Source organism: Boleophthalmus pectinirostris, unplaced genomic scaffold (assembly GCF_026225935.1).
Source record: "Boleophthalmus pectinirostris isolate CB_2022bp ecotype Guang Dong unplaced genomic scaffold, ASM2622593v1 HiC_scaffold_22, whole genome shotgun sequence".
Lineage (NCBI taxonomy): Eukaryota > Metazoa > Chordata > Actinopteri > Gobiiformes > Gobiidae > Boleophthalmus > Boleophthalmus pectinirostris.
The window spans coordinates 14,213,769-14,232,992 of NW_026571190.1; the positions used below are offsets into that span (position 1 = coordinate 14,213,769).

General features: G+C 36.0%; 1 protein-coding gene and 2 non-coding genes across 5 annotated transcripts in view; all 3 read right to left on the minus strand.

The window, feature by feature from the left end:
- Positions 1-26: 26 nt before the first annotated feature.
- The window catches only part of LOC110159896 (E3 ubiquitin-protein ligase DTX1-like), a 38,797-nt gene continuing 19,599 nt past the window's right edge, over positions 27-19,224 (minus strand). For all 3 annotated transcript variants that reach the window (XM_055158243.1, XM_055158242.1, XM_020924497.2), the window contains 8 exons: positions 8,185-8,246; positions 7,297-7,458; positions 5,840-5,901; positions 5,426-5,592; positions 4,774-4,927; positions 4,577-4,666; positions 3,892-3,990; positions 27-3,327 (listed from right to left, as the gene is read on the minus strand). In XM_055158243.1, coding sequence (XP_055014218.1) covers positions 3,196-3,327; positions 3,892-3,990; positions 4,577-4,666; positions 4,774-4,927; positions 5,426-5,592; positions 5,840-5,901; positions 7,297-7,458; positions 8,185-8,246 — 928 coding nt within the window. In that variant the 3' untranslated portion in view covers positions 27-3,195. The remainder of the gene's footprint in view (positions 3,328-3,891; positions 3,991-4,576; positions 4,667-4,773; positions 4,928-5,425; positions 5,593-5,839; positions 5,902-7,296; positions 7,459-8,184; positions 8,247-19,224) is intronic.
- Positions 9,673-9,759, minus strand: trnay-gua (transfer RNA tyrosine (anticodon GUA)). Its single transcript is given in 2 exon segments — positions 9,673-9,708; positions 9,723-9,759. It is a non-coding gene; the product is annotated as a tRNA-Tyr (tRNA).
- On the minus strand, positions 11,278-11,364 carry trnay-gua (transfer RNA tyrosine (anticodon GUA)). Its single transcript is given in 2 exon segments — positions 11,278-11,313; positions 11,328-11,364. It is a non-coding gene; the product is annotated as a tRNA-Tyr (tRNA).

The window sequence follows — 19,224 nt, forward strand, 5'->3', positions numbered from 1 at the left end:
ATAAGTAATACAGTCCAACCAGTCAATTTCATTCATTCTTTATTTTTCCGTATTAATCATTCATACTCCAGCACATGTAGCAATATTTACACTTTTGTTTATTATTTTTTTGCATGTTTTGGAGCTCTCTTGTCCAGCCTTCTCTCTCAGACATAAAAAGACAATGGCACCAGAAAAATTATAGGCTAATTACTCAATGTGAAAATGGTAGTAGGCTACTGGCGGACACAAAAACAACACAGCAAAAAAGAAAAGCAAGATTTTTTTTTTTTTTCCTAAATTGATAAAGCAAATGTGAATAATTGCAGTAGCATACTCAAATTAAGAATTCAAATTTAGCACAGTTTAATTTTGCAATTTGCATTTACCTTTTTCTTTTTTTTTTTTTGCAAAAGTCAGAAAAGCAGTGACTTTATTGAACAAATTCTCAAAATGTCTGTCCAAAATATAAAGTGAAAAAGAGATAATCTACCAGCATAATCCTTTTCCAAAGAAGAAGAAGAAGAAGAAGAAGAAAAAAAGGGGACAAATCAGCTTAAAGGACTGTATACAAGTAACAATGCATTAACAATATTGGCTGTAAACCATTAACAACAAATAAAACAGCATAATAATAATAATGATAAAAAAAGACATGTACACATTTTGTAAAAAGTCCATTAAATCTATAGTGTCAAGAAAATACTATTAAAAGAAATGTGTAATTCTAATTCATGTTAAAATAATCCAAGTAGTTACCATAGGGGCAGTACCATCGTATTGGAGTACCATACTCTGAACTTTTGCTTGTATACACAGTACACATTTCTTTCTTTACCATAAGATTTGTACCATTGTGAGTCAAATATAGCTTAACTCATGGCCTGGGCAGTGCCAAGTTATCAAGACTATGTATGCAAAGCACACATTTTCTCATTACTATTTATTCAGTTACTAGTAACCCATTCACTAATCTGAAATGTGACAGAAAAACTTGAGTTGTAGGGTATGTCCACACATTTTCTCATTTTAAAACATAAAACTGTACGTAAAAGGTTGTGTTCAGTTTCAGTAAACAAATGTGAAATGTTTCCACAAAGTGGTGCTGTTATTCAACCCCAAAGATGTGAATGTTGTCAACTGAAAAGCCTTTAAGAAAAGTTTGTGGAACCAATCTCAAGCAAAAGATAATAGATGGATATTTCTATTTCTGTCAAAAACAGTGAACCTTCCACAGTTATATAGACCCTTGCCCTCCATCTGAAATTACCTATTAGAAATGGTGAATACTGGTATTCATGTGGCTGTTTTAGTCAAACTGTAAATATTTTTAGTGCCACTTTTTAGTTTTAAAATGAAAGTTGTAGTGGACATACTATTTGTAAAAACAGAATGATCCATTGCTTCTACCATGTAAAGCAAACCTTAATGTCACATGTGGCTGTCTAAACATTTACAAAATTTCCAACAAATGTTATTATAAATTCTAAAATAAGGTAAAATAAAACTTAAAATACATCAAAAGTAAATACTGGTACCTTTATATGTAACCTTTACCACAGTGGCTCAAATGTAAGACTTTCTGTTTGGTCTTTTGTCAATAAAAATAGTAAATTTATGATAATTTGAACTCATAAATAGACCTAAATAAATCTGAATAAACTCAAAAACAGTAAGAGGTACGGAATGACATTGCGCAATGATAACTGCATGTGATATGACCAGAGATTGACAATAACTTTCTTGCAACTAGGGCAAAAACAAATTGCAATTACAATTCCAGATACAATTTTAACATTTTTTATTATTTAGATTAAATTTTTATTTTAATTTCATATATTGCAATAAAAATATTACTACATAAAGCATTTTGCCAATTGGTTTGTATTATTGTCAAGTTCTGGACAAAAATAAGAGAAAAATATTATAGTACACGATCAGCGAGATGAGGTGTAGTTCCGTAAACCACCACCAGATGACGCAGCAGGAACGTCCAAACAGAAGGTAAACAAACGACACTCTCCGGCCTACAATGTACCAAACAAGTTAGTTCACTCTACGCCTATTCTACACTACATTCAGATGCCATCTTTCTTTCGTACTGCTACTTTCTCCCTGTAAACCATCTCCAAAAACAATCTTAAGCCTTCAAATCATCAATTTCTTAGACTTTTCTGTATATATGTACCATCCTAAACCTTAAAACCATCCTTGTCATGTCACTATCTCGCAGCAAAGCAAATCTAAGTAGTATTAGTACAACTCATTCTCTTCTATGGACATTTAGTACCTGTATTTAAATAGGCTAAAGAGTGTTTTGCTTGCTTACCATAATGCTACCTCAATCTCTTGTATTAGCTGATAAAATGTAATGTATTTAATAGGATTTTAGGGCAATGGTTCTCAAACTGAGGTACAGGTAACATAAATAAATTAATAAAAGCCTAGTCTTGGTTTAAAATGGGTTTGATCCAGGTTTAATTCTGTATTAGATGCAGTGAAGTCCAAGTTTAGTCTATCTTTAGCTAGTAAGGTTAAGTAGACATGTTTTAGTCCAGGTTTAGATCTGGTTTAGAACTGCTTCAGTCCTGGTTTGGAACAGGCTCAGACTCAAGTAGTAGTTGAGATGACAGATTAAGGCACCCAAATCCTAATTTAGTTATGCATTCTGTAGTTTAGTCTGTGTTTCAGACCTGGTTTAGTCTGGTTATAAACCTGGTTTAGTCCTGGTCTAAAAGTTTTGTTTGTTTAGTTCTAGTTTACTCAACTGTGAACGCACCATTGTTTTATCCTGTTTCAGATCTGAGTCTTGGTTTGGTCCAGTTTTAATCTGGTTTAAAACTTGGTTTCAGATCTGGTTTTACCATGTTATAGATGGATAAATACAGAGATATCCCAAGAGAAATTGCAGTGCAGCCTGTTGCTCACATTCAAAGTCTAGTCTTGGTTTTAATCCTTACTGAGGAGTGATTCAAACCACAATCCAGTCTCCATTTTGACTAACAAATATCTATCCCTAATTTTGAAAGTTGAATATTTCTGAGGAGATACTTGTAGAACATTAGAGAACCATTGCCCTGTGTGATTTTAAGTGGTTAAAAACCCTGCAAAACAAAATCCAATGTCTTCTATATCCCATACTGTAGTACATTTAAGTGCTGGCACAGAGTCCCATTCCTTTGTCTTTGAGATGTCTTGATTTTGTTGCTGGTTTGATCATTTTTCTGTCAGTCCATCGTCTTCTGTGATGCCCTGCGCTCTGAGCTCCTCCAAAACGTTGTCCAAATGTCCAGCGTCAGGGAAACCATGGCCCGTCAAATTGGAGCCAAATTCTGTCTTATGGTGGACCTAGAAAATTTGAAAAAAGACAATTGAGAAAAAGAATAAAATTAGCAAGTAGAGGCAGACAAAATGCAGACAAAATGTGAGAAACTTTAATCAAAACTAAAACTATACCATGCTTTGTTTCTTGTTAAAAAAAGTTGATGCTGAAGTTGTGGTTTAGTTCAGATTAAAGTCCTGGTTTAGCCTGAGTTTTAAGAACCTCAGTCTATTTCTAGATTAGTCCTGGTTTAATGTATATTTTTGGTGTTAACAGGCAAATCAGTGGAAAAAATTATTTTGTCTGCTATGGATTCCCTTTAGCATAGACAAGCCAATGCTTCCGGGGGTCCTAGGGTAACAATATCTGCATTTTCAGTTATAAATAATTATCTTTTTGCAACCACTGTTAAAAATAACTTGGGACTGATTGCTTAGATTAAATGGTTGGCAATGACAAGATATTTAAATGAACTGTATATAAATCAGATTCATATGTACGTAATGGTGACTTGTGAAACAAAAAAAAAAAAATGGATACATTCTTTTTATGTATAAATGTATTTAGTAATTTAAGTTGTGTTAAAGTACCTCGTTCCAGATGACTGTGTCTGACTCTCCTGTGGTGCTTGAAGTTCCAACGGAGAAGATCAGCCTCCGGTCCCACGCCACCAACAGCAGTCTCAGCACCTGAGAGAAAGAAAACACATGTGATGAAAATATCTTAAGGCAAGTCCAAAATAGACTTATAAACAAAAAGATCAAATAATACTGCAAAATACTTGAACATTAAATGAACTGTATGTAGCCTGTACAATCACAACTGAACCTGCCAACCTTACAAGAGTCTTAACCTGCAGATAGAGGACAAATCCAATTTGTTTTCTCAGTATATGGACAAGCCATGCCTCATGTGAAAGTTCAGAACCTCCAGTATTCACTCACTGAGCTGCAGAGGCTGCACCAGCACTGAATAATGATTGGCCACAGTGAGAGTCCTTAATTCAATTTTGACATTAAATCTGGCAACTCAAATGATGGATAATCATTTTTAAAACCAAACATCCAAATTCTAACATAATTAATAAAGCAAATTTCTTGAATATTTTTGTAGTTAAGAATAAATCAACATCACAATAGTTATCAGCAAAAGCTATATTTAATTTGAACATGTTTATGTCTCATCTCAGCAGACACAGTTAGGTTTTATTTATGAAATTTAAAATCCAAACTTTAAATACAGTTCCTTAACTCTATGATTTACTGTGCTGCGTACCTTGCGTCCTTTCTCGCTGTCTGGGAGGTAGCAGTGTCTAGGGAAGCCTCTGGCAGTGTAAGGCTTCCCTGGGTTCGGATGCTCTGGTCCCTGCAGGAGGAGATATGAACACAATGTAAAATAATGATCTGTTATAATTTAATACTAAATTATATTTTATACACACAAAACAATCATATTATGTCTCATTTAAGCACCTGAATGCCTGGTGGTATGTTGTAGATGATGCGTATGGTTTTGCAGTCGGGGTGTCCGGGCAGAGAGTGGGGGATCACATGGTACTCCATCTTCCCCGCAGGCTGGTTCCCTGTCTTCACTCCATAGATGGTTTTACATGTGGGACACTGCAGGCTGCAGGAAGACCAAAGATAAGACCATATTTGAGGTTTAGGCCAGTTGTTCTCAAACTTTTGACATCAAGTACTACCAAAAAAAAAATCTGATAAAAGGTGAAGAATGAAGACTATCCCAAAGGACAACACATTTAAGAATATATATGTCCCTAAATCAACAACAACACATACAATTGTAAAGCGCCCTGTGCATCTGTATACAAGTTATTCATTATTTCATGTTGACATTTTTTAACAACGTTTTTGCACTGCAAATGCATCAAGAATCGTAGGTCCAGCATCATAACAGAAATGTCTCTCTAAACTGTAAACATTTTTTTTTATCATTTCTAATATATGTATCTAGGGTATTGTTTATCTCCCCTGCCAGATAATTTAGCCTGATACATTTGTGAGAAATACGACATCATTCTAAAATATAGAACAAAAATTAAGGTATGAATAAAACAAAAAAACTTGATACGGCCTGTTTGTGGAGTGAGTAGTGAGTTCCTACCTGCCATCCTTGTTGCCGTTGTTATACATTGCCACCAAACACTGAAAGTGATACTGGTGTCCGCACTGAGCCAGGCGACCCACAGATTCTGCCCTAGATGCAGGCCCCACACCTGGGCCTTTGTATCCTGATGGCCCCCCCAGAGGCTCCATACAGATCGTACAGTCCTGGAGAACACAACAGAGCAATTCAGTATGGTATAATATTGTTAAAAAACTATACTCAGATACTGATGGATACTGGGGTGAGTTCACCCCAACAGGGTCAAGTGTGAACGCATCAAAAATGTAAAAAAAACTAGTTACTAATTTGAGTTTACTGCAAGCTTTTAAATATTTCAATATTAGAATGGGTAAACAGTTACATTAGGATTTTATTATTTTTTTCCCAACATATTTAGGACCGTAAACAAACCTCTTCAGGGGGGCTCTTTACTTTCTGTAGGTATTTCTTCACTACCTCTTCTGGAGTTTTACCTACAAAAAAGCATTTGAATTCAACATTTAATTAATTACAATTACACAAATGCATATGTATACATCAAAGCAAAAAGTAGGAACTCTCATAGTACTATTAATAAATGATTAAGTGATAGAAGGATGCTTTCTCCAATTTTGTTGCCACGCATTTGGGTCAAAATAGTTTTGCCCAGTACAATTACACTGCATAAGCAGCTTTTGGTCAAAATAAGTCCACTGTGTACTGTCTGCATCTAATAATAAAGCTACTGTCCAAGAATCAGGAAGAGCGTGGTTAGCATGCTAGTTTTTGTTGGCAAAACTTTATTGTGGCCTCTGAAAATTGTGAAAAGTGCTTAAAAACACATTGCAGTGAACAGTTAGGATGCTCAGAATAACTGTGGACCAGTGCAAACTGTTTACCATGAACTACTTCTGTTTTTCACATTTTTAAGATGGTAAAAATCAGGTATACAACGCTTTAATCCTGAACAAAAATTCACATTCAGTTGAAGAAACATCTCTACTACTACTTAATAAAGAGCCTAAGGATTCCAGGATTCAGCCTTACAGTCCTCTGTTCTACCAACTGAGCTATCAAAGGACATGGCTCATATTTTGGAACAGGTGTAGAAGCAGAAAGCCAGAGGGCACCACAGACCTGTTTCCACTGCTCTAAAACACACTGGAATTCACCACAGACACATGACACTTTGTGCGTAAAGGACAAGTTGGGACACTACATGGGAGGTGGCACTATGTATTTGCCTGTCAGTGGAACCAGTTGTACTTAACATGACATCTTTAAGTTTAAACAGCCTCTATTTATTTATTTATTTATTTATTGTTATTTCTACAGCACCATCATTTGGTTGGTTATGCTTATGTTTAAAATGCATATAATATAACAAGACTTTATGTTTTTGAAATAACATAACGGTTTGTGATAGATAAGCATCAATGAAGAGTCAGTTTGAGAAGAGAAGTTGAACATTTAAGGAAGAAGCTGTCAGTTCTCAAAAAGAACTCATCTATGCAATCAATACATACAACTCTATCCAAAATGCAGGGACAATTTATGCACAAGGAGCATTATAACTATTGTTATGATTTAGATATGATGTTATTAGATAAAGTTTGGCACTTGTTTACAGTATGGTTGCTAACAGTTAGGGAGTTGCTGCTGCTGCTCATGATAACCAGGAAGTAAATTTACGCACTTCACAAAAATAGTAAAATTAGGGAATATTGGGCAAGATTTTTTTTAGCTAAATCATGCAAAAAATATAATAATGTTAACTATGTTTCAGTGAAAGCAGTAATCTAACATATGAACTTTAACTTTAGATCTACAAAGATGCTACTGAATCAGTGTGTGTATGAACTCTAAACTAGTGTAGTGGTTGGCTGTACCTTTGCGCGTTTGCTTCTTGGTGGTCTTGCGGCAGCAGTGCCCAAAGCCGGGCACCGGTTTGATGTCGCTCTTGGAGACGGGTGGGGGGTGCAGCACCAGTTTGGGGGGGCGGGTCAGACACACGGGCAAGGCAGCTGCGCTCATCAGGATACCAGTGATCCCTGTGGAAACATGGTTTGGGGGATTGTTAAGAAAATTACTACTGGGCTTCAGATGCCATTAAAACATTCTATAGGTCAATAATATTTAATACAGATGGAGCCAGGTGCAGATTTTTGTTGTGATACAATGATTTCTTGTCTATTGTCAAAACTAAACATTTTCTCATTCAGCCTTTATGAATTTACCTTCTGTATATTTCATGGCAAAGTACAATGTCTCTAACAGCTGAAAAGTGCTTAAGGCAGTGAAAATGGCACTCAAAAATTAGGAATCTTGAAATCCACAAGGTAAGTGAGGAATAATTAACCAATGCAAACTATTTAAAATTAACTAGTTCTGTTTTCACAGTACTGTAGTTTTAATAAACCAAAAATGTACTCCTTCAAGCTGGATTTGAACCAGCAACCTAAGGATTCCAGTTGCATTCTCTGCAGTCTGCCACCCTTCCAACTGAACTATGGAAGGGGCCATGTAAACAGTATTTGTTTGAGGAGAATACATCTAGGGGGATGGGTTTTCTAAGTTTACTTTGACAAATTGTTAAGAATACAAAAAAAGAATCATTTGGCTTTTCTAGCTCAAATAAATACCATTACTGGATCTAACAGGATTTTTGGAAATTTTAAATTTTAAACAAATATAAGGCAGTTTTGTCAACCATTGACATACTATATTACATTCAAAATTGAAGTATTCAAATATAATTAAACCAAATATGTTCTTACCAGCAAGTGCAGGGTGAACAGGGCTAGATCCATTAAGGTTTTTCACTGGGACAGTTGGCACACTGGAAGAAAAACAACACAGTATAGTTTAGAATTCTTTTACATTTTTTGATAATATTACTTTTGGATTTTCAAACTTTGCAAAATAGTAATACTTCAAATAACTGAATGAGTTCCATATTATTCTATTTGTACGTTAGGGGCCCTGTCTGATACCTCTCTGAACCAAACAGCAGTAGCTCCTTTTGGAGTTATAATGTCATGTTATTTAATGCTATACTGTGTAACACTCCAGACCAAGCAATAACATCTCCACGGCGACAAACAGGTGCATGCCCCTCAGCAGAAAAGCTTAAAAACTCACTTGGAAAAAGAGATCACCGTCATGTTGAAAATTTTGAATCCCCCAAAATAATGATACATGAGATTTAAAACAACAAAGTCATGTGTCTGGTCAGTTCCTTTGCCTGTGTTATATTGAATGGACTGTCTCTCAGTGTCATGTGGAGTGGATAATATGAGGGCTAATACTGTGAGTTTCCATCTGCTCAGAGGTACAAACGTCACAGCGGCCCCCCCACGGATTACCTCCTTGTCATGAAGAGGCCGTCATAATCACTATAATACTATCAACACAAACAGGCCAAGCTGCTCAACGCATAAGAGGAGTGAGTCTGAATTCAGGATTTGTTAAGCCAATACTGTAGTGACATAACAGCATTATTGTAGTTTGTGTTCAAAATAAGGCTTCAACAACTAAACAGATTATTATAAATCAACTGACAACTAATTTAAAGGTAAACTATATGTCACAGTATGATTGAATTAAACGCATTTATAATTAATTTAATTTAATGTTTTTATTGCGCAAAAACTATCTGGACTCAGAAGTGCAGACACAAAAATAACATTTTGCTTTTTCTTCCCTCACTAAGTTAGGAAAGTTAATTGGCAATTTCAAACCAAATGAATTATTAAAGACCTTCACATTTTTATCTTATTTTAGCTTTGGTTTATAATTTAGCAAAACTATTTCTGTATTTAATTGAATTGTTAACATTTATTAACATTTTATTAAGATTAATAACATTAACAGGTACAGACAAAACAGGGAACAAATACAATATACAGTAATATTTTGTTTAAGTGCTGATAAGATATTTGATTGGTCCCCAGCCTAATACAAAAATATAAAATAATAAGATACATAAAATTAGCTACAAGTATGATACCTCCAAAATAAATGAATATAAAGAAATATATGCAAAACTACACAAATACTAGTAGATTGCGACTTAAGCTGTTGTACTGTATTGGGGTCACTGACAGGTTAGTCTTTTACAGTTTACCATTTCCCCCTGAGGCTAAGGCGGGTCTGAACTTAACTCTTCAAAGTCAATAGTCTTTCTCTGCTGCCATAAAACATGACAGCAACAGAAAGGTAAAAAAACCCAAAACAAAACCAAAACACATGAGTTAAAAAATTCTTCCTTCGAGCCGGATTTGAACCAGCGACCTAAGGATTCCCACATTTACAACTACAGTCCTCCGCTCTACCAACTGAGCTATCGAAGGGGTCAGTGCTGCCTCCCCCATTAGTTCACTTGGTGTTGGTGAGATCCTTCCTGGAGTGATATGGTGTGAATTACTTCGTACACAGTTTGGTACTTATTTGAACATTCTATACCATTCATTTTAATAAAACAGCAACATAAAAACATTACTTTTGATATTACTGGACACAACAGACAAATGGCTGTTGCATTCAGGTTTGTTATGTCCAGCAAAAAGTTAATATCTAACTTGAAATATCTAACTCCAGTTCACTGATATATGCAGAATTTGTGCTTCCAATGTTTTTACTGTGAAACTTTTGTGGCCCACTACATTTTTGGTGCATTATTGTCCAGCATGACGTCAGATTTAAGAAATGTTTACTATGTGGTTGTTAGCTTCTACGGTAATTTCAGTGATAATTGCTAATGTTAATAATCTACATAAAAGTGTTACATGTGGCATGTTTTCTATCAAGGCACTGGTATGAGTCATTGAAAAATAGATTAAACGTATCAATACCGCATACACAATGATGCAATGCTTCATTTGTCCAGGCATTTTATTGCTCAAAAATACCCTGAAAAACATGAATGCTTACAGTAAGCAGGCTTGCCCCTCCACAGTTCTGACCTGTAATCCAGCGTAGTGGTGTCACCTGCTTGTCTCCATGAAGATCAATAGAATTAATATCATAGTACGGAACATTCCACAGCAATATCAATGTGTCAATGGCATAAATTTGTTTCAATATTATTTCATAAATTTCTTGAGAAATTTTCAGTAGCAAAATATCACATTTAAAATTTTGTTAGTGTGACAGGGCAAGCAATAATGGGCCAAAGTCCAGTTATAATCTGTTATTTCCTGTTGGTTTAGCATTGCTAGGGTAAGCAGCTTTCTGAAATGACTCACTATATTATGTGTGTGTTAATAGTAATCCGACGCTAATGTTCAGCACATGACACAAGACGCGGGTGTCAAAATGAATTCACACTTTTAGAGACTGTTACGAAAATATCCTTTTCAGAAGTAAAATGAGCACACGTATACAAAAAAATATAGTAGAAGTAGTTGCAGGTAGACCTGTCACGATAACATATTTTGAAATGTGATATATTGCTTAAGTAAATATAGGCCATAAACAACAATATTGAAACTAATCTATGCCACTGACACAATAACTTGTGCAGAGTTAAAACACAAAAAGTACGGCTGCAGAATGTAAAAGCAGACTGAAACTCTTAATACTTAGTTTGCAACTTTACTAAATTATAGTTCATTCAAATTCTACTGCTCAAATTTTATCATAGCCAAGAAATAACCAAAGATTTCCCACTAGTGCAAAAATGTACACATGATAAATATTGACCTAAAAACAGCAGCAGCTTGACACACAAAGAAGAAAAGAATTAAGTTATTTAATGCATGATATCAACTATGGGAATCACCTTCAGTAGGTCCCTAATATCTACACTGCAAAAGAATATCTGTAAATTAAAATAACATATTACAAAGGAAAAGGACAAAAACATCTCCTCCTTCGAGCCGGATTTGAACCAGCGACCTAAGGATTTCAGCTTTGAGCACTACAGTCCTCCGCTCTACCAACTGAGCTATCGAAGGGGCTGTTGCAGGGTGTCTGCTATGTCAAAGTGATGATGTAATCCTTCATGTGTTAAACTTTTACCATTGAGAGACAGGATGGACTGGGTCTAAACTGAAGATAAAGCAGGAATGGAGAAGATAGACTCCAACTCAAATCATACAGGGGCTGCATCAAATATAAAACAGATCGGAACCAAGAATCAGGACTAAGTCAGACCTAAAGCACAACAAAAAATAACCAGGATTAAACCGGTACAAGACAGATTTCAACCATGTCTAAAGCAGGACTACTACATGACTATACAAACCAGATAGGGATGATTAGATGACAAGATTAATCTCAGTCTAATCAAAATCTGAATGGACGCAAATTAAAGTGGAAGTAATTTAGTAATATACATGTTTTTGTATATGTGATATGGTATTTCAAATGTATGCCGGAAATTGTTTTGTACTTTTTTTGTACAGCTAATGGGGATACAAATAAATAAACAAATAACCTGACAATGAGCCCAATGCCCAGAGCAGTGTGGGGCATTCAACACAGAACTGTCCTGTAGATGCTGTTTACTAGGGGGAAGGTTATGTATAGGAGCGCTGCCTCTTGACCTTTAACCCCTTGGAAAGTTTAGCCTGGGTCCCACACACTCCTGGAGCTTTGTCCCTCTGTCTCTGTCCCAAGAGACCAGATGGTCATCAGCTGGAAGGCCCTAGATGCCGGACAATGGACACTCCCCCATCAAGGCACACACATAGTGACACACAAGCTAAGGCAGTGTATTTTTCCTTTAAGTTGAGGCACACTTTTTTGGTTAAAAAGATTGCAGGACACATCACCAAATAAAATACTATTAAATTACAGATATTATATGTATTAAAAAATCTCCTTGCCCCTGTGTCTAGTTCGTTCTATTTGGCAATGATGATTGTTTTGTTTATGAGCTGGTTTAGATGTTGCTCAGGACATTACAAAAAAAAGGCATTCTGACTGTGAGAGGGGTTGTCTTGCCACAGATCTGACCTGTAACTAGGTCTAGTTTGGTCTCCATGATGAAAGAAAGGTTTAATACCATACTGTGAAACATTCCAGACAAAGCAATAACATCTCCATGGAGAAAAGTATTTGACGGACCTTTCACGAGAAAAGTTACACAATGCACCTTTAATATAGCCTATTAAATGTAATTGTTGCTTGCCAGATAAAAATATGAGATAAAACATACATTCTAAAAACATCAAACTATAATATGTAAATAAATTACTTCATAATTTTCTTGAGTTCAAAAATATAAAAAGTGTTGTGTTGAAAACAAGAAAAAAATTAATATTATGCATTAAAAAAAACAAAAAAAAAACTACAAATAGCATTAATACACATGAATAAGATAAACCTTTACATTTATTTCTGAAATCTGATGAGCTGCAAACATGTCATCAGATTGTTATTGGGTCATTTTTGTGAATGTTGTCCAATTCTATTTCAGAACAACACAAAACATTACAATAAGCCAGGCGTTTCAGCATTTTGACGACCCTTCCCATTCAGAACTTATAATATTTTGTTTATTATTTATGTATGTTATTCTCTATGGCAACAGCCCTAATTTCTCATCCGTCTGAAACCCACGGACAGAATTTATCATTAACCAGGTGCTGTGTTCCAGTCAGTTTATATCCTGCTCTCATTCTCACACTTCCTCTTGCCTGGTTTGTTTTGCCCCTTCTGCCCCTCCTGTCGACACACAAAACTTTTTTTCTCACACTCATCTATTGCCTTTGTTTCGACCCCACTGCCCCCCTCTCCTCCCTCTTCCCTCCTCTACCCTTAACACCCCCCTCCCTCCCCCCTTACAAACACATTCTTCAGTGCATCTCCTCCTGTCTGAAAGGTCAATATTTGCTTATACTGTGGAGCTGCAAGGACAATGCTAGCGTGTGTGTTTGGTAAACGCGTTCTTGGATAGCTCTTGCGTGCCTGTCGCCCCTCCTCCTCTCTCAGACTTTTTCTTTTTTCCTTTTTTTTGGCACCTAAGTGTGATTCATCTTTGACAGTTTGCTGAGTTGCTTTTTTGTCTTTCTTGTGTAGGTTTAATCTTTTGGTGCCATGTCTGGTAGAGCTGCAGGATTTTGAAAAAAAATAAATAAATCTAATTGCATTTTTGGAAGTATTGTGATTAAATTTGCGATTTAGGTTTAAATAGTAGGATTCAGTTCAGAGTGCACAGTGTAAACATTAACATTTAAGAGAAGACTGAAATATGAACTCATAAACTAATACATGAATCCCATGCATTTCACAACATGTTTGTAGAGGTCTAAACTAAAGGTACAACAAGATATTTCCATTAAAAGACATCATGTTTTGTTAACTGCGAAGGTCATTCTATTATCTAAATAACTGCAGCCATATATTGTGCAACCCTACTGAGAATACCCTATTGAGAATCTACCCCATTCCCTTCAACCCCACCCCCCTTATTTAAAAAAAATTAAATAAAAAATCAAGATTGTGTGAGAGTTGCAACTGCAGACGAGACTCACTATTGTCCATCAAGCCCCCACCTCATGTAACATCCTGATTATGAATATGGCATTTATAAGTAGGGAGAGGGAGGAGATCAGATCATGCTGCTCAACCCAAACAAGTTTCCCACTGCAAACTCGGTGAGACGTTGTGTAGTAGACAAGCTTTTTAATCTTCGTTGTGAAATTAAAAGATAATGTTTTAGTAATGAAATATAGGAATAATATTTTATGTTTTGCGTACGTATGAGTCAGTTTATTCAAGTGATTTTGTTGCAGTCCAATACCAAGACATTCAATGGCAAGTATTGTGATTTAAATCAGATATAGCTAACAGTGAGTTTTATATTAAGGTGCACTGAAAGTAGCATATAGATGCTTCATTATGTTTGCTCCCGCCATCTTGAACTAATCCAAAAATTAAGTAAATGTACAGATAAATGAGCAAACAAGCATGATAATCAATATTTTTTGATACCTGTCAGTATTAATATATTGATATTTTAGCATCATGAATCCACCCATTGCTAGTTTATTATTATTATATTTCAGGACCTATAAAAATCTTCTTTTTTCAGTGGGATATGCTCTAAACAATTGTGTACCATAAGAACAGTACATTCTGGTAACAGCTGTTTGCACAAGCTGCCTTTGTACCTACTAGAAATTTTAGACAGTTATTTTAGCACGAAATGCAAAAAAGTCCATGTTCATTTTGTGATCTATAAAAAGACAACTTCGCTTTGACAAAGAAATTTGTGTTCTGATCCCTAAACTCGTAACTTTGCATGTTGGGAGCTTTCAGAGATGAGGCAGAAGGAGATGTGAGCTCCGAGAAACCAGGTTTAATGGAAGTTTATATTTTGACTGGTAAACTTTTAGTACTAATTGCAGGTAACATTTTATAAATGAGACCTCAGTTCATCTTATTTGGATAAAAATAGTGGTTCTGCAAAAATGGAGATACAACAAAATTATGCAAGTTGAAAAAAGTAGTATTTCATGGTGTTAGACATCTGATTTTTAATTGTAGATCAGATTCCTTGCCAAGCAAATTAACATGCCAAAAGATCATGCAAGCTACAATTTAACAAGAGCTTTCTAACCACTTGAAATAACAGCCATACAGTAATAGCCCAAAAGCAAAACAATGTATATTAGAATTTCTAAACTTATTTTGCAGTAAAGATTGCAACGAGAGGATAGAAAGAGAGAGGGGGAAGGAGAAGAACTAACCCAGCCACAGCTCTGCATTGTACTGCTAATGCGGACCAGGTTTGGGCACCCTAACAAAGGTTACCGTGGAGACCAACAATGAAGTTCGGAGGGGCCCAAAGTTGAGACGCGACAGCCCGAGCAAGAGAAGGGGGCACGGGGGGCATGTTTGGAGAGGGCATGCTGAAAATTCAAATCTTCATCTCTAAACCGAGTGACCTTGCATCACATTTAAACCGGATAATAACAACTGTTGCTGAGTTGAAAATGCAACAAGTTGAGCACACGTTTGATAAAATAAAGACCGGGGATCTTAGAACAAAATGTATCCAAGTTCAAGGTTTGTAGAAGTAAATGAGCACAGTTAGATTCTCTCTTAAAGGGCCTGTATGGTGTATGCTGTATGATTTTTTTCACGCTTTTGAGCAAAAAATGCTTTGCCCCAGTACAGATCTATTGTATGTGCAGCACTTGAGGTCAAAATAAATCCACTGTGTACTGCCTTCATTTACGTATAAAGCATTTACGTGCATTTATATCCATTAAATTGTCTGATAATCAGAAAGTGTAGAGTTAGCGTGCTAGTTGTCATTAGCTTAATCATTACAGCAAAACTCTGCTCTGGCCTCTGAAAGTTGTAAAAAGCACTTTGCATTGAATAATTAAGAAGTGTGTAGGGTAAGTGAAGAATAACTGCACCACTGCAAACTGTTTTGAGTACCGTAAAAATCAGGTACAGCGCCTTTAACTTCTGTTTAAAAAAATACTTTGAATACATTTTGAAAATATAGGCCTTTTTGACATAAGAATGAAGATTTTCAATCAACACTTAAATACATTTGCATAAGGCCAAGCTTTATTTATGCAGCTTCATAAAAGAGATATTAGCAGATTAATCCAATATACTTCAGAACTCATCAATCTCAAGAACAAGTGGACGGCTGTTTCGCTACATCTGGTGCTTCAGCCTCTCAAAAGAGAGAGAGAGGGAGAGAAGGGTCGCCCACAATACACCTCTCTCAGCTAGATCAAAACATATGCCACTTCACACACGGACAAGGCCAATGGTCACTCAGACAGAAAGGGCATTGATTTGGGTTCAGACTTTAAAGGTGCACTGTGTAACTTTTCTGGAGGAATGTTCACTAAGTGATAAAATATGATGGTGACTGAATAAATGTAAAATATTAACGTTTAATGCCACTTTGGAAAAGTGTAGGTAAAGTATAACATCTCCACAAAGATAGGCAGAAACCAGATCCTCAACCAGAAAAATGACAAAGTGGACCTGTCATGTTATCTCTCAAGCACAATACTGACCAACAAACTCTTTCCATATTCTATAAAGGTCAACAAATGACAGAACTAATCAGTGAAGCACATGGGAGCTCAAAACAAAGATTGTGGTGGCTTACGGTCCAAAATATACTGTTCTGACCTTGTAGCTAGATATGTTTAATGCCATACTATGGAACCATCCAGGTAGGTAAATTACATCTCCTTGGAGACAAGCATGTGGCTTGTCTCCCTCCACCAAAACATTTTCCATAATGCGCACAAACAATGCACTAATCAAATGTAGTTTTGGTTTATAGATATTAGGTACCACTATAATTGAGTAAAAAAAGTAAAAACCTTCAATCCACTTCTCAACTAATATGCATAATAAAACAATGAGTTCAATCAGCAATATAAAGTTTTTCCCCTTTATAAAGAGCTCTGAAGTCAAGCAGTATAAACCAGAGATGTGCTCAGAGGTTGAATCCAAAAGAGATTGGAGAGGGGCCCGGGACATTTGTGATGAGGTGTATTCAGCGCTGGCTCTCTGTGTAAGACCCTCCCACTCATCCACTCCACTTGTTTTTCATTAACTTCAAGTACATAATTAAAAGTAAAAACAGGGCATGAGTTTCTACACCGCAAAACATGAACATAAAGTTAAAGATTCACTATGTAACTTTTCTGGTTGAACTATATTGGTGTACATCACAATACCACCAGGCCAAGTACAAGTCAGATCAGGGGAGCAGGGATCAGCAGGTTTGTAAAAGGTATTTTGGCAATTGAAGCATCAGTAATTGAATATATACAAGATTAATCACATTAATTCCATACTGTGGGACATTCCAGGCAAAGCAATAATTTCCCATCAGATCAGCTAAGTGAGGAACAAGGTTCGTGAAGAATTACTTAATTCACTATGTAATCTTTCTGTTTGAGGATGCTGCTTGTCTCCATGGAGAGTTTTTTTTATTTTGTCTGAAATGTTCCGGTATATGGCAACTGAGAAATTATTGCTGTGCTTAGAATGTGATTACACTTGGAGACTGACAAGTTTAATATAAGTTTCCATGTTTCCAATATAATTTCCATGGAGACAAGCAAGTAGCGGACCCTCCACTAGAAAAGTTACATAGTGCACGATTATTTGATCAGGACACATTACAACCGCTCAGAAACTTTAATTTATCAGAATACGGGCCTTCAAAGCTTCTATAGCAAATCACCTGATGTCTAACAAGAGTGATTTACATATTATTGAGAATAAAAGATCGGGGAAAAGTACCATGCACTCAATCCAAGCTTCATGAATAAATACTTTCACCAGAAACAGGAAATTATCTAAAATTGCAGGTGAAATCAAGGTGTGAACAGAACGGCTCTGCCACTTGTAATCATCAGCATTTACTGCCTAACAGCCCGTAGGCCCCTTTTGAACTTAGTGAGTCACGGCGTACGTAACATGCGAGAGTCAACGGCAGAGAAGTAACAAAAGAGCTCAACAATTAATCAAAAGAACAATGTTAACGGAATAATTTAGTTGAGATGGCAAAGTCTGCAATTATGTACAAGATAGCATGTCCTCAATTGGTGGTTTTCAGATGAAAGAATATGATGGGTAGGGGGGTGGGGGTTCCCTATTGAATACATTGTACTTCACCATGAAATATTTAAGGTAAATTCACAAACTGAACTTGAGGATTTCTATGAGTGACGAGACTGATTAACCGCTTGTATTAAAGCAAAGAACTGCATTTTTGTTTACTGTACTAACTTTAGCTCCCCCTCATTTGTATTCAGTATTATTGACAAAAACAACGTTGTGATGTGATCTGAAACCCAGCAATAGAGACTAAAATAGCAAAAAACTTGAAGCTAGATACTAATCAATATTAAAGGGCTGATATCACACTATTTCTTCTGATCTAAGTAAAAATAGAATAGAATTTCACCATCAAAAACATACCCGAAGTTGCATTTTGGTTCATTCAAACCTTGCATATTTAGGCAGAGTTCTTCTCTCAAACTGAAAACATGCTGTTCCACCTTGTGATGTCATGTGGTAATATATAACATGCTCCATTGTGTTTGTAAGATGCCTAGATCTTCACTAAAATCATTTGGATCATTTCAGCCCTGGAATTGCCAGTCTCCACTCCAAGGTAAAAAGTAGCTGTTAACTTGAAAACTACCGCTTTATGACATTATAAGGTGAAACAGAGCATTTTCAGATTTAGAGATGTGGACTGAATAATAATGCAGATTCTGAACTACTAAATTATAAAACTAAAGCTAAATGAGCTCCCTGCATTTGCTTTCCACTACCAACAACAATAAACCAGTACATGATGTCAATATTCACTATCACAACCCAGTCTAACAAAAGAACAATGCTAACAATGCTAGCTCAAACTTTGGTATTTTGTGCAGTGATCTTACAAAAGGATGCATTATTATTTCTGAGCTTTCAAATGATGCATAGCAAGTCAGTAAAGTCTGTGTTTGTAATAACAGCTAATAACAATCCGGTTAAGTTGTGATTGTTTGGCAGTTTTACCCTTTAAGTCCTAAATGACACCTGCTCTTAGTTAGCTTTGATAGCACGTGTTTTGGTGCAGTGCATGTCTGAGCTAGCTTTGACTCGTAATGCGTTTCTTCTTGTTTGTACATGGCACTGGACGTGTGTAAAGTAACTGTCAGATTGGTGCTTATTTGTCAGAGAAAGTTCCTGCCTGTACAGACTTGTATTTAATGAATGTGGGTGAATTGGGAAAATATGGGAATTACACAGAGAAGACGAGCTTCAGTAATTGAGTGCAAACTGTGAAATTATGGTTTGTTGACAACTGACAACGGTGA